At 43.3% G+C, this 26855-nt stretch overlaps 1 protein-coding gene across 6 annotated transcripts; it reads right to left on the bottom strand.

The window, feature by feature from the left end:
- Nucleotides 1–5173: 5173 nt before the first annotated feature.
- On the bottom strand, nt 5174–26630 carry ASB15 (ankyrin repeat and SOCS box containing 15). Of its 6 annotated transcripts, none has more exons than XM_088651826.1 (12): nt 26438–26630; nt 25469–25639; nt 22491–22567; nt 19958–20101; nt 19270–19322; nt 18180–18311; nt 17109–17267; nt 15990–16235; nt 13106–13277; nt 10529–11099; nt 8067–8220; nt 5174–5989 (listed from the first exon to the last, which is right to left on the bottom strand). In XM_088651826.1, exons 4-12 carry the CDS (start codon nt 20077–20079, stop codon nt 5817–5819), a joined length of 1782 nt encoding a protein of 593 aa, XP_088507952.1. In that variant the 5' UTR covers nt 20080–20101; nt 22491–22567; nt 25469–25639; nt 26438–26630; the 3' UTR covers nt 5174–5816. The 6 variants fall into 6 exon arrangements, with proteins under 6 accessions (XP_088507952.1, XP_060135546.1, XP_088507953.1 ...); XM_060279563.2 differs by having other exon boundaries at nt 26331–26523; XM_088651827.1 differs by lacking the exon at nt 17109–17267 and having other exon boundaries at nt 26331–26523.
- Nucleotides 26631–26855: the final 225 nt, after the last annotated feature.

The raw sequence follows: 26855 nt of genomic DNA on the forward strand, positions 1-26855 counted from the left end.
CCACTCACCATTTAATTTCACTGATTATATCAATGCAGCAGGATAGATTTCTGAAACAGCTGCTCATGTTTTCCAGCTTCAGAATGCCTGGATTTAGTTGATCAGAGCGCTACTATCAGGGATTGGACTCAAGAGGGCGAGAAAGAGGAGGAGGAATGGTGGAGATCACCTCCCGCTTTCCTGATGCCGCAGGAGAAGAGGAACGCAGTGTTGATTTACAGCAGGGGTTTGAGGAGTTTGAGGGAAGTCAAAGCTCATAGACAGGCGAACAGAAGAGTTGGGAAGTGTTAGAAGAAGGGGAGGGGAACTATGGCAGTCGGCCAGTTGACATGTTGTCACTGGAGAGTATTTCTGATCCCCCTTCTCCCAGAACTCAGCAATCGTTAAGAGTGCAGGAACAACGGCAGAGACATTTGACCACCAGTAGCTACCATAAGGGCAAATGCTGCTGCTAGGAAGGAGGGAGGAGGAGCCCAGTTTGGAGCAACGCCATGATCAGGGTAGACAGTGTTCTTTTGTCTCTCTGTGTTATGAATGAATGAACTCATTAAAAAAGGACTTATCTTGCTTCTCTGCTTCTTACTGGCAACGGGAAGGAGTAGAATTCCTGAAGCCCTGACAGCTACACACCCTTGTCTATGTTGTTTTCTTTTACCATTGAAATCAGACCCTGGACCCTTAAGGAGAAAATAGGCTCTGGTTCTTATTCTCTGCACCCCCCCCCCGTGGTCAGGGAACTGCAGATCATTCAACTCAGTCAGAAGCTGCCTTTGCAGCTGCTGACAAAGGATGGCAAGCGATGAGTACGTTTCAAAAACTCTGCTCTCCGTTCACAACAGCCTAGCTTTCCAGTCCAAGGTGCAAAGGCATACCCTCCTAGTGTCCCGATTTTCCAAGGATGGTCCCAGAATTAAAAAGCCATGCCAGTATCTGATTTGATCTCAGAATGTCCCCATTTCCCCTGCTTGTGCCGCTAGTGCTGAGCTCGGGGTGGAGGATGAGTCGGTGCCTCTCCATGGCTGCGGCTGCCGGCCTCTTCCCTTGGGCATCTCATAGCAGCTGCTGGAGAGTAGGTGAGGAGGAGGAGAGGCTGCGGCCACTGAGGCCCAGCCCTGTGTGAATCGCCAGGTCTGAGGGACAGGCAGAGGGGAGGAATGGGGAGCAGAGTGGAGCGCAAGGAGTCATGATTTGTGCGTCTGCATCTAATTTTGCTCCTTTCTAAAATTCTTTTTGTAAATCTACCAATGAATAAAATTAAATTGGGATTAAGGGGTTTTTCTCAGGATGGTGGAGGGTGTGTGTGGTGTGTTTCATTGGTAGGGACACGGGTGGAGCTGTGGTCTAAACCACTGAACCTCTTGGGCTTGCCGATTGGAAGGTTGGCAGCTCGAATCCCCGCGACGGGGTGAGCTCCCGTTGCCCTGTCCCAGCTCCTGCCAACCTAGCAGTTCTAAAGCACGCCAGTGCAAGTAGACAAATAGGGCGGGAAGGTAAACGCCGTTTCCATGCGCTCTGGTTTCCATCACGGTGTCCCGTTGCTCCAGAGGCGGTTTAGTCATGCTGGTCACATGACCCGGAAAGCTGTCTGTGGACAAACGCCGGCTCCCTCAGCCTAAAAAAGAGATGAGTGCCGCAACCCCATAGTCACCTTCGACTGGACTTAACTGTCCTGTCTCATTGCTGAAGGATAGTGACACTTGCACTCCTTCTGATAGGAAATGCTCTGTGGAGGAGAGGGGCAAAAACGGGGAAGGTCAAGGAGGGTCAGTTACGGGGGACTGAGAAATGTCCCTATTTTCATCTGAGGACTGTTGTATGCAAAGGGAGGGACACAGCTTTCTGCCTCTCCCGGCACACCTTGCCCACCCTTCATTTTTCCCTGCAACTCCCCAAAACCATATCTTACACCCCACAATCCCTGAAGCCTAACAGTTCTGTGCTGCCACCTGAGCCCCCCAGACAAGCCACTGCTCTGACAAATAGTGCCACGAGGGAAGGTGTTAAAGGTTCCTCATGCCTCTCACATTCAACTTGTGTCAGCTTGACTTGTGCAGCTATGTAAACACTTTGTGTGTTATCACGCAGGTACTACGGCCATCCATTTCTGGGAAACTAAGCCTCCCTAACGCCGCTGCATGCAAATCTGTGTTACAAAGCTGTTTCTTTAATGGGGCGGTGGGAGGCTGAAAGGGTGAGAGAAGCCCAAGACTTTCAGACATCTAAATGTGGCTGACAGACAGACAGACAGAAGGGACCATTTGAAAACTGGGCATACTGTATTGTCCTTGAGAACGATGAGTCATCCCCTCCATTTAACAGTGGTATCAGTGCGGCAAGGCCAGGCAAAACATATTGCTGAAGGCATGTGAAGGAATAGGTTTTCAGCTGAGTGTTTTCGCCACATGGTTCTGTTGCTCAGCTTATCTGCCCTGATGGTATTGTAAACATGAAGTCAAGGTGGAAATAATGTTCTTTTTCATTCTATCAGTAAGTGATAGAGCAAGACAGAAGCTGTTGAGCAGTGGAACAGTCTCCCTCGGTAGGTTGTGGGCTCTCCTTCCTTGGAGGTTTTTAGGCAGAGATTGGATGGCCATATGTCATGGATGCTAGAGTTGAGATTCCTGCATTGCGGGGGGTTGGACTAGATGACCCTCCCAGCTCTAGTAGGACATGAGTGAAATATTTCCTGTGTAGACTTTGCCTCTTCAAAGTGTCTAGCACCGGATGCAAAGTTCAAGCTAGGGCAAGCCCACCATTTGACATGACGTAACTCAAGCAGCAGATGACAAAATACCATGATATTGGTTTATTCAATGTTATGTATATTTTCATGTACAGTGGTACCTTGGTACTTGAACGGCTTGGCTCCCGAACAAATCGGCTCCCAAACGCCGCAAACCCGGAAGCTAGTGTTCTGGATTTGCAAACATTTTTCAGAAGCCGAACGTGCAACACAACTTTGTGCTCTCTTTCTTTAATTCCTCATCACTTTCTGCCATCAAGCTTGTGTCATCAGCATATCTGAGGTTGTTGATATTTCTTCTGACAATCTTAATTCCGGCTTGGGATTCATCCAGTCCAGCCTTTCGCATGATGAATTCTGCATGTGAGTTAAATAAGCAGGGAGACAATATACAGCCTTGTCGTACTCCTTTCCCAATTTTGAACCAATCAGTTGTTCCATATCCAGTTCTAACTGTAGCTTCTTGTCCCACATAGAGATTTCTCAGGAGACAGATGAGGTGATCAGGCACTCCCATTTCTTTAAGAACTTGCCATAGTTTGCTGTGGTCGACACAGTCAAAGGCTTTTGCATAGTCAATGAAGCAGAAGTAGACGTTTTTCTGGAACTCTCTAGCTTTCTCCATAATCCAGCGCATGTTTGCTATTTGGTCTCTGGTTCCTCTGCCCCTTCGAAATCCAGCTTGCACTTCTGGGAGTTCTCGGTCCACATACTGCCTAAGCCTGCCTTGTAGAATTTTACGCATAACCTTGCTAGCGTGTGAAATGAGCGCAATTGTGCGGTAGTTGGAGCATTCTTTGGCGCTGCCCTTCTTTGGGATTGGGGTGTAGACTGATCTTCTCCAATCCTCTGGCCACTGCTGAGTTTTCCAAACTTGCTGGTGCAGTGATCCATGAAGGAGGGGTGTGGAAATAGGATGCTGTGATGACGTTTCATGCCAAGGCACTAAGTGGTGCAATCTTTCGCTCACATCCCCAGAATCACAGCTGTGCACTAAGAGAGGCTGATCCTAAGTGTCTGCGGGGACTCCCTTCCTTTGCAATTTTGGCAACTGAAGGAGATGGCTAAAAGCAGCATGGGAGATCCTTAGTTTGAAAGGAGGCTTTGCATAAAGTAAAAACAATCAGACCTTTTAAGTGTCCCTACTTTCCAGGGACAGTTCCGGATTTACAGACGTTGCCCCGGTTTCTGATTTGAGCCTGTAATGTCCCTGTTTTCCTTAGGACGTCCTTATTTTCATCGGAGAAATGTTGGGAGGGTATGGAGTTATGCGACACCCTGAGCCAAGGATATAAGTAACTATACAACCTTTAGAAGGCAGCCCTGTGTTACTTTATTATGTTTTTATGTATGTTGAAAGCCGCCCAGAGTGGCTGGGACAATTCAGTCAGATGGGCAGTGCAGTGCAGCAATAATAAAAGTATTATTATTATTATTAATGAATAGGATGTCCCTATTTTCATTGGAGAAATGTTGGAGGGTATGCTTTCACATATTCCAGCCAGGGATCTATGTAGTATTGTATGCCTGCCCTTCATCTCTTCTAACTTCTCGTTTGACACTCTCAGTTTCCCTTAAGTTTACCCCTACCCCGCAACACACAAATAATTAAATGTTTGCCTCCAACAACCTTGGGGCCTAGTACCATAGCCATACCGTGTCTCTCTTCCTCCAAAATAGGCACAAGTCAGCAAGAGATTATGGCCACATGCCTCATATGCGTATCATTCAGCTAGGTTGCTACTGGCGCTGTCAACAGGGATAATTTAAGCACATACAAATTGGAGGGGACTAAAATAAAACACATCAGGCATGCTTTGTATGCCCCAACTCCAGATATATCCAACATCTAGATTGAAATGGGCTGCTTTATTAATTCCCAGTTGTTGGGTTTTGTACCAGGGCCAGTTCTGTTGATTTTTATGGGGTGATCAGCTTTCGTATTATATGGATAACTTGCTGTTTTTCTTGCATCGTATCTTGCATTTTCTATACCCTTTTTTCTTGTAAGCTGCCTTGGATCTTTTCTGATAAAGGACTCAAATGACATTTAGCAGCAAATTATTTGCATCTCGGCCGTCAATAGTGCATTCGCATAAAAACAGTGAACTGTTATTAGTCAAATAGCTTGATCGCTATTTAGTTTTCTACATTAAATGTCATGTAATTGTTTTGTTTAAGAACGGAACATTCTTAAACATTAAATGATGCTGTAATTGTCTTGTTTAAGAACGGAACATTTTATAGTGAGGGGTTCACAGGCGGATAAAGAAGTGGCAAAGCTAGGTCCAAAGGGATTCCATGTGAAGATCGTAAGAAGGGAGACTTCCAGTATCCTGCTAGACCCAAGAATCATTGGAACAGATCATGCCTGAATGTTGGTGCTTTCTTTTGTGTTTTACAGTATTTCTGGTTTGGGTTAGATGTATTAATGCTTAGAGCCAGAGTGGAGTCCAAAGATCAGGCTCAATTTTTTATTTTTTTAAAAGGAAAGAAAATATAACTGCATTGTAGGATGTACATGTGAAAATATACAGAACTTAATTGCCATATGTATTGAGAGAGGCAGTTATTTGTATCACAGGAAGAGCACAAAATTATACGGCTTCGTAGATATACTGGAAGGGGGGGAGAGAGGGGGAGGGAAGGAATGTTGGTGCCAAGGAACCACGAGTGAAACTAAGTTTGTGGAGTTTGTGCAAGAGTTCACACAATGAAGGGATTAACACAGGCACCCCCAAACCGCGGCCCTCTAGATGTTTTGGCCTACAACTCCCATGATCCCTAGCTAAGAGGACCAGTGGTCAGGGATGATGGGAATTGTAGTCCAAAACATCTGGAGGGCCGAAATTTGGGGATGCCTGGATTAACACGTGACAGCAGCTCTCATGTTTATGAAGAACATATCTGAATTTAGTTTCACTTGCCTCACACAACATGCAAGATGAAGGTATGGAAAAGCAGAAGGTCACTTCTGGATCCAAAGCCATAGTTCACCGTTCTGGCACCCTTATGGTTACTCCGAATTTAACTTCCAATTCAAGTAAATGTGTTAGTGTCTGGATTCTGCAAATCACGGCAAATGTAGGTCCCTTCCATAAAGATCGTACTCTTTGTAGAGGATATAGGCTTTAAGAACTGGCGGTACAGGAAGCCTGTTCATTGTCCGCGGCTTCTGTGTCCCCTCCAATCCCATACATTTACGTATTTTCAGGCGGCACAAATGCTTTAGCGGGCGAGGGTTCTCTGGAAGACAAAAATGAAACAAAAGAGGGAAATGCAATGGAAAATATGTCCCATTAACTTAGTGACTACCTAAGAGGCATGGGGAGGGGGGGGATCAGGTCCCTGTATGGCCCAACACTACAAACAACTAGCATAGGTAAAGGTAAAGGGACCCCTGACCATTAGGTCCAGTTGTGACCGACTCTGGGGTTGCGCGCTCATCTCGCATTATTGGCCGAGGGAGCCGGCGTATAGCTTCCAGGTCATGTGGCCAGCATGACAAAGCCGCTTCTGGCAAACCAGAGCAGCACATGGAAACACCATTTACCTTCCCGCTATAGCGGTTCCTATTTATCTACTTGCATTCTGACATGCTTTCGAACTGCTAGGTTGGCAGGAGCTGGGACCGAGCAACGGGAGCTCACCCCGTCACAGGGATTCGAACCGCCGACCTTCTGATCAGCAAGCCCTAGGCTCAGTGGTTTAACCACAGTGCCACCTGGGTCCCAACTAGCATAGCAACAACTAGCATAGCACATAGCAAATACGATGCCAACACAACCTAAAAAATATGTCTATTTAACAATATGTACAGTATATTTTCCCTCTGCCCTCCCTGTCCCTTTCTCCTTCTGTGTTGCTTTTCTTTAAGATGATGAGCAATGCAGGCAGGGACCGTCTTGTTTTAACTGATTGTAATGCAAACCACTCTCGGAGCCTTTTTTTTTTTTTGGCTGAAGAGTGGGGTACAAATTCTCTAAATAAATAAAATCAATAAATACTGCTGTTTTTGCCACCAATACCCATTTCTTAGAATACATTATGTGCTGCTGTGACATAATGGCTTGTGGCATATGGCTTAGCGACTCTGTTTAATACCTTGCCCATTCATGCATGATGCTATAAAAACTAATGATTATGCAGGTCAGGTGAAGCATAGAGCCGGAAAGGGGGGGGGTCACCTAGTTCAACCCTCTGCAATGCAGGTATATATCAACATGCAGTCTCCCATCCGATCTGAAACCACACTGGACCCTGCTTAGCTTTGCAAACATGCCAGCAGTTTTATCACTGCACCACTAGGAAGGAAGGAAGCTTTCCTTGGGGCTCACTCGCTGCCTTTACCAATAGAGTTTCTAAAGGGCAATATTCAAATTAAACCACATTCATATACGGATTACCACTAGTGCACTGGGATTCCCACCCCACTCACCCCCCTCATGTGCCCTTTACTGTCCCAAATCTGCTCAAGGTTTTAGGGAAATCACAGGTGGAGATCATTCTGTTGTGCAAGGAGGAACCCCACCATAGCTGCCAAGTCTCCCGTATTCCCCAGGAAATCCCTGTTTTTCCAGCTGTTCCTAGCTGAAAAAAACAGATTTTTTTTGTTTTTTCCTGCTTTATTCTGGTGCGGCGGCCATTTTGGAACTGGGCGGAGCACGCTCAGAAGCGACTTTTGATGCTGCTCTGCCCAGTTCCAAAATGGCTGCAGTGCGACTTCTGGCGCGGCGGCCATTTTGGAACTGGGCAAAGCAGCATCAAAAGTCACTTCTGAGCATGCTCCGCCTAGTTCCAAAATGGCGGCAGCGCTACTTCCAGTCTGATACTTCCGGCCCGGTCCCTTATTTCTCCGACAGCAACTTGGCAGGTATGCCCAGCACTGATGGAATGCATACCTTAGCACTATGATGAAGGCAACCCATAATATTTCTTTTCTTTTCCATATCAGGGGTTACAAAGCAAGCTTTCTCCCATGCTACATCCACTCTGACAATCCCACACATCCCAAGACTCTTTCCTCCATCTGGGTTCTTATATATATATATATTTTTCTTGGGCAGAGTACTACTAGACTTTCCCCCGCTATTCTCCTGATTCTTAACACATTTATATGGAAGTAAATCCTCTTTATTCTAAGTAAAAATGCTTAAAATCAGGGGATACATATATATAATCCATCGGAAATAAATGGGGCTACTGGCAGAACGTATTCAAGTGCCCGAGATGCACACTTTTGGATCTACAAAAAAATGTGGTCCAGCTATTATTTGCAGAATTCAACAACGTGCATATTTCCAAGCCAGGACTGCACATTTACCTAATATCTGCTGGATCTCTGCCCATTCTTTCTGGGTCTCCAGGACAAACTTAAGTTTTGCGCAAAGGGGAACATAATCCATGTAATCTATCAAAATACGAACGATGGGTCCTGCTAAATGTTTCATCCAAGGAACCGTGATAAAGTCACAGAACTGAAAGGAAATATATCCAGTGTTATTTTTTTTAATCTCCCAAGGTATATGTCCTTGCAATAAAATTGTGCAGAATTCACAAATATATCATGATAAAATACAATGCAATAATCCAAGAACTACGGCACTTTGCTTTAAGAGATTGAAGAGAATTCTAGATTCAGGTAGGTAGCCGTGTTGGTCTGAAGCAGTCGAAATAAATATAATAATATAAAGAAATATCCAGTAGCACCTTAGAGACCAACTAAGTTTGTTCTGGGTATGAGCTTCTGTGTGCATGCACACTTCTTCAGATACACAGAGAAGTCTTAAAAGATAAAAAATGCCATCTTTAACTTCTACTATTCTGCATGTCTTTAAGAGATATTGGGATGCTACATTCTGAAATGAAAACAGATACATTATTTGACATCTGTTTGTGTTTGCCCTGTGAGCAACCCAATCCACAAAGCTGTTAAACTAGTATTGCCTTTCATACTGATTCACAAGATTTTCTTTAGCTGCACGGCCCTGTTGTAGTGATGCTGATTTCTTATGACCAGAAAAGATGGCAGAGGTAAACAGATCTATCACTTGTTCATAGATCTTTCCCTTAATCTAGGAGCTAACATGAGGTCAGCCAAACACAGGACAGACCTCTTTGCACCTAGTAGCCAAGAGGCAACTAGGATACCAAGTGCTGGAGTTATCAGTGGTCTCTTCCGGCTTCCACTGGTACCACCTTAATTTTTCATTTGAGCTTTTTTGTGTCTGCGATAGTTTTGTTGCCCACAAGGCATTGCATTTAATATTGGTGATGTACCAGAAAAAGTTCTTCCTAGCACCATGGACCAATTGAATGTATATCATTTGCGTGGAAAGGCAGAGTCCCCCCATGGACTCATGGACGTGCTATGGGATTGAAATTGGCCACAACTTTATTATGTTTCAGGTGTAGGCATTGGGCGTTTATCCTTCCCAGTCCCCAGCTGGGGATCTGGGAGACATCAGGGTTATCCAGAATGTGTGGGGATTGGGCTGGCTCTGGAGAACATATGTTCAAGCAGAGAGCCCGTCCCCCGTTTCGCCGCCGTTGGAGGGGAGAGCAATGACAACCTCTTGGCGTATGGCCAATGCCTCCCCCCAAGACCCCTTTAACGGCGAACCCTGGGATCACTGCTGCAAGGGGGGGTCACCGCTTCACGCCCCCCCATTTAGGACTAAAGGATTCTGCCCAAGGCCTGAAACCGCCAAAGTTGTGACGTTTTGCTACGGGAAAGGCAAAACCTGCCAACGCAGGAACATTCCTTTCTGGCCCTTCAACAGCGACCTTGATGTAGCAGCGCCCGCGTACCTGTGGAGAAGAGGTTAAACTACGAAAGAAGGCCTAACCGAGGGAGGGCAGGGTGGGAGAAGCTCTGGAGCCAACTGACTCTTCGCAGGTAAGATTCACCTTCTGTTGTGTGGGCAGGGCAGTCCCTCCCCCTACCTGGCTGATCCCCTGGCAACGCCTCCCCAGGCGTGATTGGGCGATTGGCTGAGGTAGGCGGAGACCTCCAGGTATCCAGCCCATGGAGGGTGAAGCCAGCCCGTACTACCAGGAGCCGCACTGGGATCCGGGGGGCTGTGCGTGACCATGCAAAAGGCGCCCCCCATTTGATTTGGGGAGCGGTCATTGTTAATGGAGTATTCCTTTTACCAATAGGTGATAAGATCAGGTTCCTATGAAGTCAGTGGCACTAAATCAGCTGGCTTGAATTTATGTACTCTGGCCTAAGTGATTTTAGAAAGCTAGACCAATGGGCCAGTGTTATGCACGCATCCCTAAGCATCCTTATCAGCTGAGGAAAGAACACAAAACACGTGCCAACATTTCCTTCTTACAATAGCCCTTAGCTAGCAGCATCAGCCACACTCTATACTTGGACTTTGTTATCATGGCTAAAAATAGAGGAAGGGGTGATTATTCATAAAAATCTATCCCTTCTGCTCCATTTTCAGTTGGAAGCAGGCACTCTAGTACAGTGGTACCTCGACATCCGAATGCCTCGACTTCCGAAGTCGGCAAACCCAGAAGTCTTTTCGCCGCGCGCATGCGCAGAAGTGCAAAATCGTGCTTCGTGCATGCGCAAAACGGACTCTTCGACAACCGAAGACTTCGACTTACAAAGAGCGCCGCCGAACGGATCGCCTTCGTAAGTCGAGGCACCACTTTAATAGTGAAATGCTTACGATCTTAACTGTAACAGTAGCCAATATAAAATCCTAGACTTAAAATGTTGGTTAGGAGTAGCACAGAACAGAATGGAAAATACTGGAATGTGCTTACTGGGTTATCTTTAATGACACAAGATGTCCATCCTGGCAACACCTCTTCCTCCGGAGTTGACCATACGAAAGAATTTCCAAAGATGTCCCCATGCATGCAGTCAAAACACAGATCCACAAGGTATCCGTGATTCAGCAGCAGCCTTAGCATTACCTCGTCATTGAAGGCGTACTGAATAGCGCTGGGGAAATGGGTATCATTCACAAGGTTAAAGTAGCAGTTGACGTTTGCTCCGTACAAAAGAAGCAACCTGACGATTTCATGGTTGCCAGCTCTGACTGCCACGAGGAGGCAGTTGAGAGGGTCTTTATTTGGGTCGGCGCCAGCTTGCAATAATACTTCGGTGGACAGAATGTCATTGTTGGAAACGGCAAAGTAAAGGCCCGTTTTCCTTTCGTCGTCGTAACTTTTAGAAATGTGCTCTGTCAGGACGGCATTGACATCAAAACCATTTTCGATGAGGAGTTCCAAGCACTGTGGATTTTGGCCATCTGCTGCCGAGTGGATGGGACTCTGGCCGCTTTTCTGGATTGCAGTTTGGGATGTCACAGGAATTAGAAATTTCAGGGCCCTAAGGAGAGAAAATGAATTTAACGGGGAAGCACACAACAGGCTGCCACACTTTTTCTGCCATCAGGAAAGCCACCCTTGTTTCAGTGCTGGAACGACAATATTATTTTGCTACTTTTTCAGCTGTGGGCTTTATAATGCATTCTGAGAACTAAACCCCACTATCAGTGTTGAAGTTATAATTATACAGCTTAATGCTGGATTCTTTATGGGAGGATCTGTAGCTCACTGAGGTCTGTAAAGTTCAGTTCTAGCATTTCCACTTGAAAAAGTCTCAAAGTAGGGAAATGCATTTATCTGAGGTTTGGACTTCTGCTGCTACCTGGAGCAAACAGAACAAGACTGGGTCGGACTCAGTGGTCTACCACACACACACAAATTGTTGGTTTTCACTTAATCTATGAAATGGGTGTCCAGCCTACATAATCTTCACTGTGGCAGAGGTTCACTGTTGTTGTGTTGGAAAAAAGAATACTCTGGTCTGAAAAGGGACCTTTACTGCATTTGGAAACTCTGTGTAGATAACAATACCAGTGCATGCCCACACCTTTCCAACAGCACTGTGAAGTTCTACATGCTTTATTAGTACAAGGTCAGACCCTCCAAGTGCCCCTATTTTCCAGGGACAGTCCTGGATTTACAGAAGCCGTCCCGGTTTCTGGTTTGATCCCAGAGTGTCCAGCTTTTCCTTAGGGTGTCCCTATTTTCACTGGAGAAATGTTGGAGGGTATGCAAGGTTGGGTACCTTGTGACCAAGGCTCCTCTAGCAAATTTGGTTTTTTTTTAAAGGGGGGGGAGAGGTAAATTTGTAAGGAGAGCACAATAATTCTCAAAAGCGCTCAGGCACACCAAGTTCACGTCTTGTTATGTACTGTATCTACTTGTAACTGGTGGTGGCCTTGAGAAAGTTAGCACAGCGTCGCTCAGACTAAGACTATTTTGCAAAGCGGTGGGAATAAAATACAATAGGAGTGCACTGTAACCAACTTAAGACTGGCCAGGTCCAGGAAATACATTTTATTAAAGAAAAGCAAGTGATTCTCAGTGAGTTCTATGCAGAGCTATTTTTGTTCTCTTAGAATGGCAATGGTGCCCACCTGAGAGATGCCAGAACTGAGCTCCAGCTGAAGAAAGTCTTGTTTCTATGCATGTTTACCTAGAATACAGTACTAGTTACAGGTAGGTAGCCGTGTTGGTCTGACGCATTCAAAACTAAATAAAAAAAATCCTTCCAGTAGCACCTTAGAGACCAACTAAGTTTGTCCTAGGTATGAGCTTTCGTGTGCATGCACACTTCTTCAGATACACTGAAACAGAAGTCACCAGACCCTTATGTATAGTCAGAGGGTGGGGAGGGGTATTACTCAGAAGGGTGGTGGGAATGGGTGATTGGCTGATAGGAGTGGTAAACCTGTTGATGACTGTTAACGACTGCAATTGGTCTTGCAGGAAAAAGCAAGGGCTGAGGTGCTAAAGAAAGCTTGATCATGTATAATGAGATAAGAATCCAGTGTCCTTATTCAGACCAGGTCTCTCCGTGGTTTTAAGCTTGGTAATGAGTTGCAATTCAGCAACTTCTCTTTCCAGTCTGTTTCTGAAATTTTTCTGTAATAAAACAGCTACTTTGAGATCTTGTATAGAATTTCCTGGGAGATTGAAGTGTTCTCCTACTGGTTTCTCTGTCTTGTGATTCCTGATGTCAGATTTATGTCCATTTATCCTTTGGCGTAGGGTTTAAGAATACAGTAGTTTTCTTAAAATAGAAGCCCTGTGTTCAGTGGGGCTTATTTCCCAGGTAAATGTGCATTGGGGTGCAGCCTCAGACTTGAAGCTCATTTGGGCAGGACCCTGTCACCTTCTTTGGCTAATATTATATTGCTACGATGTCATGTACATTGATAGCGGCACCTACGTACTGAAGTACAACTAAAATACAAAACTAAAACATTTCTATTCTCTTTCACACAAATATATGTGAGCCAGGAGAGCTAAAGGAAGAATACTCACAAATAATGCCCCTCGTACGCTGCTCTGTGTATAGGGAGCTGCCCTGCCTTATTAGGCAAATTACCGTCTCCCCCATATTCCAACAGCAAAGTTATGCAGTCTGGATTTCCACCTCCCGCTGCTTCAAACAATATTGATGAGCCATCATCAGCTGTAGCGTAAACATCGCCACCTAGCGGAGGAAGACAAAACAACCATTTAATTCAAAACAATATTAAGTAAATGCTCGCATTTAAAAGGGCAGCAATTTCTTCTCCTGTTTATTAATTTCTGAATTCCATAACGGCCTAAGAGTAGAATAGAACATTTGAGGAGCTTAAAGAGATATGTTCTTCTTTTAAGTGACAATCACTTGCGTTCTAAGGGTGAGCACATTTTTTTTTGCAGGATTGGACCACCACTTCTATGCTGACCCTTACATCTCAGAGACTAGTTACAGGTGGGTAGCCGTGTTGGTCTGAGTCGAAGCAAAATAAAAAAATTCCTTCAGTAGCACCTTAAAGACCAACTAAGTTTGTATTTTGGTATGAGCTTTCGTGTGCATGCACACGAAAGCTCATACCAAAATATAAACTTAGTTGGTCTTTAAGGTGCTACTGAAGGAATTTTTTTATCTCAGAGACTGATTTATTTGTAATTGTTATCAGTATACTTGGAATGGAATGAGTGCAACTCTTCCAATTTTATATAAGCTAAAAACTTAAATGCCTTTGTGGTGTGCCAGGAAAATAAAAATATTGTTGTGATTCTCTGTTGCAGGCACAAAAATCATCCATAAGTAATTGAAACAAAAATAAATGTTCATTATCAAGGTGCTCTGTGATAGAATTGTCATATCAAACTTGGCAATTGCTCATTTGTGTCTTCTAGTTTACTATTTCACTACATGTGTCTAGATGATTTACAATTACAGCAGTTATTAGGACTGAAGTTGAATTTAAACTCAACAGCACTGGGAGTCAAGAAGGAAAACATGCAAGCCAGCCCAGGTTAAAACCAGACAGTTGCAAAAAGAACAGTATCTAATATTTCATTAAGGGAGAAATTGTCATGCTACTAGGTTTATTCAGAGAATATGAAATGGTTCATCAACAATGTTTGGGTTATATTTTCATTTTGCCCTAAGAGCTGCATTAAAATTGCATTTTTAAATTGCATTTTTATTTATATACCACCTTTACTACAGAGAGTTCATAGTGGCATGTAAGGTTCTCCCCTCCCCCTTTTATCCTCACAATGATGCTGAGAAGGAAGTAAGCTGAGACAGTCATATGGTCAAGGTTACCCAGTGAGCTTCACGGCTCAGAGAAGATTTGAATCCTGGTCTCCCAGGTCCTAGTCCATCATTCTAACCACTACAGCATACTGGTTCATTCTAGGCATGAAGAGCTTTTTATAGGCTTGAGGATTGGCAGGACCAGCCCTAAAACTTCACCAGAAGCAATGTAATCAGCTTTAATTTGAGGTGTAATTTAGGGGCTGAGCTAAAGGTTGAGGGCAGAGGAGGACGATATAGATTTTATAACTTGCCTGCTTTTAAAATACCCCAAGGAGTCTTTTCAGATGAGAAAGGCTACAAATCGAAATTAAACGAGGAACAGTTGGTTGGGGGCAGTTCTTCAATACCAAATACCGGTACTTGAAAGAGTCCACTGCTCCCGGGTACAGTATAATGAGGATTCGGGTATAGAGAGCAAAACCAAAGAAATGAGGTTGTGTGCTTATATGAACTTGTACTTACTTATCCAGCAGAATATTTAAATACCTGTGCAATGCCACATCTTAATCTCAATGCCACAAATTGTCAAAGCACTATTACTTTTCTCTCTCTCTCCACCGCCTTGACATTTTATGAACAGTTAATGTGGTACAAAGAGGAGATATCTACGGCTGGGTTTTTCCAATTATTTTTGTACACTGCTCTTACTTGAAGAAAGTCAAAGCATTATAGATAAATAGATTACTGTATACCATTTTAAACTCAGCCACAACCCTGTGAGGGAAATTCACTGACATGCCCAAAGACAAAGATGTTCAATTGAACCCAGGTCTTCCCAGTCTGTCCAACACTCTATCTCATTACACCAAACTAGGTTTTTTCCTGACTAAATGGAATGACAGTCTGACTCACCTAAGTTCCTATGTTCCTAAACGGAGTTTAGGCTGGGTAAGCACAGAAGTGGACTTGAATAGATTCGGGCTATGCACTCACGAGATCCTGGCTAGGTGGACTTTCCATGGGCAACTGGTTGGCCACTGTGAGAACCAGATGCTGAACTAGATGGGCTGCTGGCCTGATCCAGAAGGAATCTTCTTATATTAGGGTTCATTTGAGGTATAGTGATACTAGGGGCAGCCCAAGTCAGACCCATTGAAATCAATGAACGCAAGTTAATCATGACATAGATACCATCCTAGGTTTCTGTTTCCTGGACAGATGTGGCCTGAAAGGAGCCCCTAAAGGCATTGAAGGAGATGATGATGATGATGATAACAATAGTACCCCACCCATCTGACTCTGTTGCCCCAGCCATTCTTGGTGGCTTCCAACATATATAAACATAACAAAACATTACACATTAAAAGGCTTCCCTATAAAGGGCTGCCTTCAGATGTCTCCTAAAGGTTATAAAGTTACTAATCTCCTTGACATCTGATGGGAGGGCATTCCACAGGGCAGGCACCACTGCCGAGAAGGCCCTCTGCCTGGTTCCTTATAGTTTCACTTCTCGCAGTGAGGGAACCTCCAGAAGTCTGAATGATGGGGCTGGATACGCTCCTTCAGGTATATAGGGCCAAGGCTGTTTAGGGCTTTGAGTTGTGCTCGGAAACGGAGAGCCTTGCTGCAGCATAAACTGCTACCTGTTGAAGTATACAAGCGCACCTTTATGAATGAGATGCTCCAGCACATCACAGTGGCCGTATTCAGCAGCTACGCCTAAAGGAGTTACTCCAAATCCATCTCTTAGTTGCACGTTGCCACCATTCTTCAGCAGCAGCGCAATGATGTCATTGCGACCCTGTTTCGCCGCTTCGTGCATTGCTGACCAACGTTTTACACATGGCTGGTTGACGGTACAATTGAATTCAATCAGAATGGAAGCCATTTCATACGAGCCCTGTTTTATTGCTTACAAATTGAAACAGACAAAAAGAAGAGATGAAACATTTTAGATATTGTGCTTATTCTGCACTCCTTGCAACCCCGCTAAGTTCAATGAGACTTATTCTAACGTCAGTGAGTATAGCAGAGGCAGGAAATCACTTTTGGTCAGAGGGCAAAATCTGATCCCAACCAACCTGTTGGGAGCAGTATTCCAAAGGTGGCTGCAGCAGCAACAACAACAACTTTCTGGCCAACGAAACATATGCACATGCAATAGTTCCAAAAAGCATGCCCACTATTCACCCATATTTGCAAAAGTTCCCTCTAACCCAGGCTTCCTCAAACTCAGCCCTCCAGATGTTTTGAGACTACAATTTCCATCATCCTTGTCCACTGGTCCTGCTAGCTTAGGGATCGTGGGAGTTGTTGGCCAAAAACATCTGGAGGGCCAAGTTTGAGGAAGCCTACTCTAACCCTTCCCCCAATCCATTCATCAAATATATTCAAAATTAATATTGGCAGAGTAGGGCTTCCTCTTTCTTTCTGTACCACTTCTGAGACAGGATATGGGATACGGGGCAGGAATGCACATCCTTAGAAACAGCAGCTTTCTGCTGCTTCTTACCTGGGCTTTTTGATGTTAATTTGAAGGGTATAAAGTCCTCTGCAAGACCTGTCTTTTTTCTGTATAGATGATATGTTTTTGTTTTTAGGTTTTTATCGGTAGCATTTCTTGTAATTGGTTTTTAGTGTTCATATTGTGTGTTCATTGAGCAGGGAAGGGAGAGGGGGCGATTCTCCAGCTGCATGTCCAGTTTCCAGGGTGTGATCAGCCTTTGATTCTACATGAACTAGCAGCAAGCCCAAACACTGCAAGCCATTAATAAAGCAAATTACCAATCAGAAGAGGAGTCTCTCCTTTCCGGTTAGTGGTATTGGGCCAGACCCCCTTTTCCAACAGTGTCCTGACATTTCCTGCATGGCGAGATTTGGCTGCCAACGTCAACGGTGTCTCTCCATCGCATGTTTTATATTCCCACATTGCTTTATAAGACACTAGATTTAATTTTTTTAAAAAAAACTGTCAGTGTATCAATGCCATATTTGCAAAAATGCACATATATTTTAAAAATTAAACAATAGCTTGTTTATTGGTTTGTGTCTTATGAGAACGTGCATTTATTTAATACATGCTTTCATCTTAATCCAAGCAGGCTCCTCTGTACAACGTCTGGATGAGATCTTGCCTGAGTAGCAGAACACTGCATGAAGGGAAGGGAGCTAGAGAGAATAAATCCAGAACTGTGGATGAATATGCATTGGCTATCAATGGCTGCTAATCATTGATGACTATATATGCTATCTCTAGAATTAAAGGCCACATTCTTCCAAATGCCAGTTGCTGGGGAACAACATGGGGAGACAGCTTTTGCTCTCACATCCTGCTTGTGAGCTTCCCATAGGCAACTTTGCAAAATCTGATCTGACTTATTTCTATGCCACTTTTCATTCAAATGAATCCCAAAGTGGCTTACAAGCAATAACAACAACAACAACATGATAGAACACCACAGAACATCATAAAATACAGCATCTACCTGTGTTCTCCCTGATGCATCATGGAATAATGCATGAACCAGACCTTTGAATTTAGTAAGTAAAGCATCTTAAACTTATTTAAAAGTGTGTGGTGTGTTCCTTGCTAGAGGCATAGAAAGACGAGGCAAACATTTTAAGGCAGACGAAATGGGATATGCAAAAGGGTTTGACAACATATATTCCACACTATGCTGGTGGTTAACTCTCGGAGTGTTTTAAACCCTTCTGGGAGCTCTCTCCCGCTGGAGAGTGTGCAAAACCCCATGTTTTGAATATAGAAACACAGTCAATTCTTTTTGTTAATTACACACACATCTATTTCACCTCCACAACAATATTTTCCATCTCTGCTAACCTGTGCCAACTTACCATCCAAGATTACTTCAAGTATCTGCTGAACTGGCTGAGCAGCAGCTTCATGTAAAGGAAACCAACCTCTCTCATCAGCCTCATCCAAAGCATATTTGTATTTCACATAGTCTTGAAGCTCAAATACTCGACCTCGAAAGAAAAATAATCATCTATTTCTATTAGGAATGGTGGGGGAAGAGGTAAAGAAACAGGATGAGAAAGTTATTCTATACACAACAGCAGTAGCAAGAATTTTACTTGCAAAATATTGGAAAAAAGAAGAAATCCCAAAAATCGGAGAATGGCAAGAAAAACTATTAAATTATGTGGAATTAGCAAAATTAACAAACGCACTCAGAGGGGGAAATAATAAAAAATTTGTTCAAAACTGGGAAAAATTTGGCGAATATCTGAAAAAGCAGTGCCCCATGATAAAAACTTGGATTTTCTTCTAACATTTCGCACAGATTATAGATTGGAAACTAAGTGAAGCAGTGCAAAAAGGTTTGAGGCTTTTAGTCCGGAAAGAAGACAAGTGGAAGTCGGTTTATAAATGAAGGATGCATATATTGGTTTATGAAACATAGTTGATTCAGAAGAGATATTGGAGATAATAATATTGATTTATGTATAATTTTAGATTAATATTTTAGTTTATTTATTTGGAATATTTGTATTATTCTCTTTGTGATATCTTATCATTATTAGTTCTTATGTTTTGTATTTTTAACCTCAATAAAGACTATTAAAAAAAGAAAAAGAAAAGAAAAATAATCATCCAGTGTGAAATAAACCCAAAGGCTATCTCCATGAAGAGCAACGGTCATCAACTTCTTTAAGCTAAGTAATTTGGTCAGGGTTAATTGGCAAAAAATACAGTGATGCTGTTTTGGGGGTAGAAGTCTACAGCTCCACTCAGTAAGTAGGAGGGTGCCCAGATGCAGCGTGGCTTTACCACATTTTGAAATAATACAAAAACCATTGAAGGAGTTCCCTCCCATTAGACTACAGTATTAAGTTCAGAGTCTACAATTGCCCAACTGCACCACCGTTGCGTAGCTGATGTTAGTACAACCATCTTAACAGTGATGTTGTTTAGTACTTGTACCTTCTCTTATAGCAGCTACAAGTTTCCTGTTTTGATCGCTGACTGGTAGAAACCTATTGGGGGGGGGGAATGATAGACAAGGTATAAATAATATCTCAAGCTTTGGGAGTCTTTGCTGCTATCTCATTGCATATACCTGCTATTTCCCCAGCCTAAATCATTGTACCAGTGGTTCTGGTTAGAGGTACATCTATGTTGAGCAACACTAAAGAACAGAAGCATGCAAAGGAGTTGCTATTTTCTCAGCACTTGGGCTCAGCATGTTTCCTAGTCCTCCCATATGTCCCACTGCAATCCCAAAGACCAACCAAAGGTGCCCTCTTAATGCTATCTCTGGGCAATGGATTGCAGAGGCATTCTCAGCGCCTATTTCAAAAGTGTTGTAAGACCTGCCAGATGCGGTTGGACCAAATAAGGATTGCCTTTGTAAGAAATGACTGGATGCTATCACTCTTCAATAGATTGCATATTCTTTTAGGTTTATTAGTATCCATACCAAACCATTGAAAACAGGCCATAAATTTAAATTATAAACAACTCCATAGGATCCTACAGCTTACTCTTCCAGAATAACTAGTGATTGTACCCAACAGACAGAGGTTCAAACCAATTAGGAGACATATGGGGGTGAGATTTTGACGTTCAGGCGCCAGACATTCAGACCTGGGCTGCAAGATTGCTGACATACCTTGCTTCATGATCAGGGGAAGACGTTTGCTGGCTCCTTGCACTTTCTAGGGACTCCTGGATGCTAACCTGAACTGCATAACCAGTGAGGTGATCTTCATCAGTGCCCTCATTTCCTTCCATCTTCTTGGCATGGGTTTATGAGCTGTTCTCAAGCCACAAAAATAAACGAGAGGTCATATCTTGCATGACTTGTGTTGAAAAGCACTCTAATTGTTTAAACACAGTGGGTTAATGGTTAAGCAGAGGTATATCATAAAATATACAGTGGTACCTCTACTTACAAATAACTCCACTTACGAATTTTTCTACTTACAAATGGAGCTCCGTCCGCCATCTTGGATGCGGTTTAGATAGGATTTTTTCTACTTACGAATTTTTAGATAGGGTTGCTTCGACTTACAAATTTTTTCTCCCAATGCATTCCTAAGGGATTCGACTTACAATTTTTTTCGACTTACAAATGTGTGTTCGGAACACATTAAATTCGTAAGTAGAGGCACCACTGTAGTGTCATAACTCTAGACAGTAGTAGGGAAAAAACAAAGTTAAAGAATGACTAGCTCCTATGCCAAAGTAGTCTTAGGCTTCACTTTCCACTCATCACTAGAGTGTACCTCCACATTTAACTAACACTCATATGGCATCGCAAAATATCAGGCCACCCAAATGAATGATTTTATGCAACCAAACTGATCAACTGTGGCTCTCTAGTAAGAGACAAAGCTTCCCTGTTCAGCATTCATGTTCAAGATTTGCACAAAATTATCCAACAAGCCCAAATTATGAATTGACAATTTTCTTGGTTCTTTATTCTAAAGTGATTATGCGAGATTCTAAGCTAGCTCTTCTAACTCTGTATGTGGAAAATCATCACAATTTCTTGTAAAAGGACTTGATGGCTTTCTTATTGGTGGCTGTTTGCTAGGTGGTGGCCCCAAACTGGAAAACTGCTAATAACTTGACACTACACTTTTGGCTACAAAAGGCTAGCAATACAGATGTAAGCGCAGAATAGACACACAGACTGATGATTTTGCTGAAATCTGGTATTGCTTCATTCAATATATGAGAGACAGAAAACAATTGAGAGATCCTCCCTTCACACATGGGCAATTGTAGAAAGACCTGTTAAGATAAGCAATGAGAAAAGAGATCACATTCAAAAATCCCATGAATTAGACACATTAGGTTAAGCTCACCTGCGACAAAGTGCTAGACATTCAAGGAAACACAGCAGGGTGAGAGACGGTGTTATGTTAATGTTATATTCAATTTTATCTTTTTGGTGATATACTGGTAAAATGATCTGAATTGGTTTCATAATGGATTGTGTTAACAATTCATAAATAAAAGCATATTTTTAAAGTTCTGCATTCTAAGTTCCAGTGGCATAGCACTGGCAGTTTCCTTTGGAAGGAAGTCAATGGAAGCTTATTGGTGCTTTGTAATATTTGCATTTATTTACAGATATTCAGGTTGAAAGCACAGCTGAAACATTCCAACAGACAGACAAAGCTCACTGCTTACACATCAGATCTTCAGGGAGACAGCCAGCACCCTAAGATGCTTGCAGAGCCCAGACTCTTGCTTTGTGTCTCATTCTCTGTCACATTAAAACTGTGTTTTTTTCATACACAGATATGAATTTTCATACAGAGAATGGGGGAAGGAGAATATTCAGATGAATCATCTCTTCTGACCACCCCCTAGCTTTTTTGGGGGCTCCCATTGAATCACGTCACCAGAATATACCGTGTTTCTCATATTATAAGACACGTCTTATATTTATTTTTTCCTCAAAAAAAAAACACTATGGCTTATTTTCAAGGGATGTCTTATTTTTTCCCTCCTCCTCCTCCTCCTGCCGTGGCCGGCATTGCTGCTGCGCCTATCACTATGTCTTATTTTCGGGGTATGGCTTATATTCCTTGAATACTTAAAAATCCTGCTATGGCTTATTTTATGGGTATGTCTTAAAATATGAGAAACAGGGTAATTGGCTGTCAACACTATGTCATGTCTATCTTTTTATTTATTTATTTATTTATTTGAAGTATTTATATATTGCTTTCCATCAGAAAGTTTGCAAAGCAGTTTACAAAGTGGTACAAAGTGCCTTAGGGCAACCCACGCTGATAGCCCTACTCACAGAAAGCTGATAGAAAAGCTGCTGTTTCGTTGCAAGCTTTTTAAACAAAGAAATAAGCAGCGTAATTCCCTTGTGCATTCTCAAGTTATGATTCAGCTAAAAGCTAAGCACTCCAAAGTCAGTAGTTTCTATGATATTTAAATATTTTTGTTCTCCAAGAGTAGTGTTTTTCCATAAAGATATTTGATGCTCACACACATCCTAGCAGCCCTAGTTTTATTAATATTAAGCAACTGTGAAGAAAAGGACAATAAGCATGCAGGCTTGGATTATTCAAAGCAAGATAATTAATCACACTCTATAGTTGGATTTATTCCTAGTTTTAAGATACAGTACCGCTATAACATTAATTGACAATCTATAGACAAAGGGAGCTTCTCACCTTTTCAAAATCTTGTCATTGTTTCATTGGGCCCTGAATTTCAAACATGCAAGTATAGGCTACGTCATGTGGCATTTCTAAAATTAAGTACACAGTTGGTGGTTAAATTAAGATCTGACCTTATCCAGCTGAAACACAAGCGGTATCCAGCCTGCAGGAAAATATGACACATGATAGCTCCAAAAGCTCATCAAAAGTAATCTGAGGTCTGACTAGTATAATAAGATTATCTGCAACCTGATTGGCTCAGCCAGACCACTTTAAGAAAACAAATGAGCTGTCATCTTACATTAGTATTGTAATCCCAATGAAACCGATCATTAACATTCCCATTAAGTGTAGTCAAGGATTGCACCTAGATATCAGATTCTAAAAGCACTGCCATGGGCAGGGCTCCTGTGAATTTGAGAACTGAACTATGATGGCCTCAACGATGAGCTGGTATACTTGGATTTGAAAGCATCTTAACATATGCCTATGAGGCATCAATTCTACTGGCAGCACTTGCTTGGCAAGATGCCCAAACGAGGCTCACCAGTTCATAATGGTGACAGCTACTGTTATCTGTTTATTTCATTTCCCCTCTGAGCATCTGTTCATTACTAGAAGTACTGCTTCCATTCTGAACGGGAAGGCACTGTTTCTAGCTATCTTGACTTTCTGCCAAAAACACGGGTCAAGGTGATGTTGATTCTGGCAAGTTAGGAAGTGACATTTAACAGAACGTGATGCATCATGCTTCAAAATTAAAGGTCAATGAAGTTTAAACGATAAGAGTCGCTCCTCTTCAGAGAGGGGCAGGGTTGCGCACAGGCCTCGCGCTTCCCGCCCTCAGTGGGAGGCGTGTCTAAACCTCCCCGTGTCACAGGGAGTCCCGGCGTGTGTCACAATCGCAGCCAGCCAATCCGGCCGTGGTTTGCCGCATTTAAGCAGCCGAGAGCTCTTTCTTCTGCTCCCAGCTTCCACGGATCTCACATTGACGTTGCTACGGACTTTGGTTGGTCGCCTGTTGAAGGGGCCTGGTGGGAATTTTTCCACTGGTCAGATTGGCACCGGCCACTTGGGTTTCCCCCTACCTCATAGCAAATCGTCACAACTTTGTAAGGTTTGGTGGTTAGGCATTGGAAAAGCTTGGTTCACGGGAGGGAAGGTTGTGGCCATCACCTACCCCTCCCCTTTAAGGGTATTCTGTTAAAGGATTCCAGGGAGTGTGGTTCCTGTCTGAAGCCTGAGTGGTGGCTAAGGCCATGGCACGACCTTTCCGGTGACCCTGGGGGAGCTCCGAGTTGATGTACATCAACAGGACTCCCCCTGCAGGTGGTTAACCCTTGTAAGACTTCCTGCATGGTGGGCAGGGGTCAGATATAGTCGGTTCAGGTCCAATGCCAAAAGCCAATACATTCTGTAACCAATAAAAGGTGTGGCTTTCTTCAGCCCATTAACTTAAAATACTGTGTCCATGTGTTCCAGGGGGTGCAGGGCCTTGATGCCCAACTCAGTGCTTCGTTACAGTCGATGACAGATCTTTTCCGTGCACCTGAATCTAAATTTCCTTTGGCCTCGCCAAACATGCTGGCAAGCACATTGTGCAGCAATACAAATACAATCCACTAACTGCTAGGCTACCTTTTTTTAAATAGAGCGGAAAGCAGCTAGGAAAATACTTCTGTGGTTGCTGGCTACAAAATAGTTGGGAAGATGCCCTTTTTAGTTCAGTACAGGATGGTAATTATTCATTCATTTGCTGGGTAGACAGGTGTCTACAAACAGGTAGTTCTCCTCTTACAGGGGTTATGCTCCTGGCTATCACGTGTAAGCAAAATCTTGCAAAGCCAGAACTACTGCAACAGCTCTACCTGCCTGAAGCCGGTGCTAAACAGTCCTTGCCATGCAATGTGGAAAGTTTTTTAACCCCCTGCCTTGCTTACAAGGCTCTGAGGAGGTTGCAAGGAGGCTCCTGCAAGATCTTAAGACAGCCAGTGTTTAGAAACTGAGATATGAAAGCTAGGAGCTAAATGGCACCTTAAACCTAAGTTTCGGGCGCAACAACGGAATGTCTAGGCATGCTTTTTTTTTTTTATAACAAGAATACAAAGCTGAAAATGAATTAACTGCAGCTAAAATATTGTGTTCATTTTCACATGGTCTAGTCCTTCCCCTGCCCACCCTACTAATATTCTTAAGGTCTCTTCTCCAGTCCTCAGTGAGTAGCTGGAAGTGGGGAGGCAGAAAAAGGTCCCCCTTTCCTTCTATTCTGCAGTTTTAATCTGAAATCTCAGGTGCAGTACTGCACCCAGAGCTCAGAAACTGCTTGCGCTAATGAAATTCCCTGTCACAATATGTGTCTAGATAATGGGAGTTTTGAACACAACAGACAGCCCTAGGAGGGCAAAGTTTCTCACTCTCCTGCTTACGTATGTATGTATGTATGTATGTATGTATGTATGTATGTTATCCATGTAAAGCTGGGATTGGAGGATAGCTCAGTTGGTAGAGCATGAGACACTTAATCTCAGGGCTGTGAGTTTGAGCCCCATGTTGGGCAAAAGTTTCCTGCATTGCACTAGATGACTCTTATGATCCCTTCCAACTCTACAATTCTATGATTCTAAGGAAATAAGTGTGAGATACCTGTACATGTGTGCACATATAACACAGGAGATTGAATGGGATGGCAAATGCAATCATCTGAAGTTTTTACTGGAAGCATCTTGCTGAGTCCAGTGGGACTTATTCCCAAATAGCTGTAGTTTCGATCGTAATCTTAGGCTATATTCCAGTAAAGCACTTGATTACTAAACTGATGACAAGATTGGGGTGGGGTGGAAAGGCTAATCATGAAATGAAATTTAGTGTGAGCTCCTTATACTAAACTTGGATTTTAACAAGTATAGATCTCGTAAGTTCAACCACTTTATTATGATGGATCAATATTCAGTGGGCCAACTGGCTATCAGGTCACCATAAACCATGTTCACCTTATTGCCAACCCACACGGCACCTTCACATGCAGAAAATTAAGTGTATTGCAAGCCATGAGGTACAAGAGGTGCAGTATGCTTTAAACCGAGGCAGTGATGGTAGTTTGTGTATGGAGGGGCCAGCCTTCTTTCTGTCCAGGGCAACGTTTCCTTAGCAGCCATCGATCCCTGTGGGAAGGAAGAAGAGAGTGGAGTTGGCAGAAAAAGCAACCTCTAGGCCTGCTCCAGCTGGACCTCTTGCACAGCCAACTTTTATTTCATTTTACATGATTACTTTAGTATTTTGCAATCACAAACCACCTTGGGCGCCTTGGCAGAAAGGTAGCCTATAAAAGCAACAAGTTAAGTAATGCAATGGTCCTTTGAAGGGACCGTGCTGGAGGCAAAAAGAGAGCGAAGAACCAAATATGTGTGAACAACCTGAGGGAGAGCAACAGAAATTAGGAATTTGTGCAGCGCTTCAACATATTCAAAGGTACTTCTCAAAACTACCTCAGCGGTCTACCACTGCTATGAAAAGGTAGCGCCATCTCCGTATTTTTGGTGGGATTTTTTGTTTTAAACCTACCTAGAATTTACCCTAGAATAAGGTTACCAGACTTTTTTCAATAAATCTGGGGACACTTTTCAACTTCCATGGATTTTGAATGGGGACTGATTTGTGGAAACGGGGACATCTGGTAACCAAGCCCTAGATATCCCAACATATATATATATATATATATATATATATATATATATATATATATATATATATATATATATATATATACATACAGTATATGCATATGTATAAATATAAAATATGTATAAATATATACAGTGCTATTTTCCTAGAAAAAGAGGTGCCAGAACTCACCATGAACGCCTCCCTCGTTCTTTTATAATGGCAATGGCGCCCACCTGATGGGAACCGGAACTGAGTTCCGCCTTGAAAAATTACTGTACCCTGAATTTAAAAATTACCCTGAGTTTAAACTGCGCGCACGTTTGACCCTCCTTCCGAGGGTCCTTCCATTGACCCTCCTTCCGAGCACGAGCCTATCGGGCAACACGCCCCGCCCTCTTGGAGAAATAGGGAGATCAGCGGGGGAAACCAACCAATAGCCGCTCGGAGCGACTAAGCCCAAGCGCTTCTCGTTTGAAATCCTTGCTCCGCGCATGCGCATCCTGGCTTGGTCTTATGGGCATATAGAGATGTACGTCTTAAAAGTCTCTCTCTGGCACGGAAGCGACCTTGTGCGACGTCCCCCGACGCAGAGCCCTTTTGCGCATGCTCACGCGGACGTGCCTGTACGCTCCGCCCGCTCTGTCATGTGACCGAAGCGCAGGCGCGCGCTCCTACGCCCTCAGCCTTGCCCTCGGAGACATTACCTTGCCCCAC

Source organism: Zootoca vivipara, chromosome 9, assembly GCF_965207765.1.
Source record: "Zootoca vivipara chromosome 9, rZooViv2.hap1.1, whole genome shotgun sequence".
Taxonomy (NCBI): domain Eukaryota; kingdom Metazoa; phylum Chordata; class Lepidosauria; order Squamata; family Lacertidae; genus Zootoca; species Zootoca vivipara.

What these genes read in the sequence shown, in the direction of transcription:
- ASB15 (XM_088651826.1), bottom strand. Translation starts at nt 20,079, where the DNA reads ATGGAAGGAAATGAGGGCACTGATGAAGATCACCTCACTGGTTATGCA. An exon ending in TCCCCTGATCATGAAGCAAG is followed by an intron (nt 19,323 to 19,957) that starts GTATGTCAGCAA and finishes CCCCCCCAATAG; the next exon opens with GTTTCTACCAGTCAGCGATC. An exon ending in ACTTGAAGTAATCTTGGATG is followed by an intron (nt 17,268 to 18,179) that starts GTAAGTTGGCAC and finishes AATTAAATCTAG; the next exon opens with TGTCTTATAAAGCAATGTGG.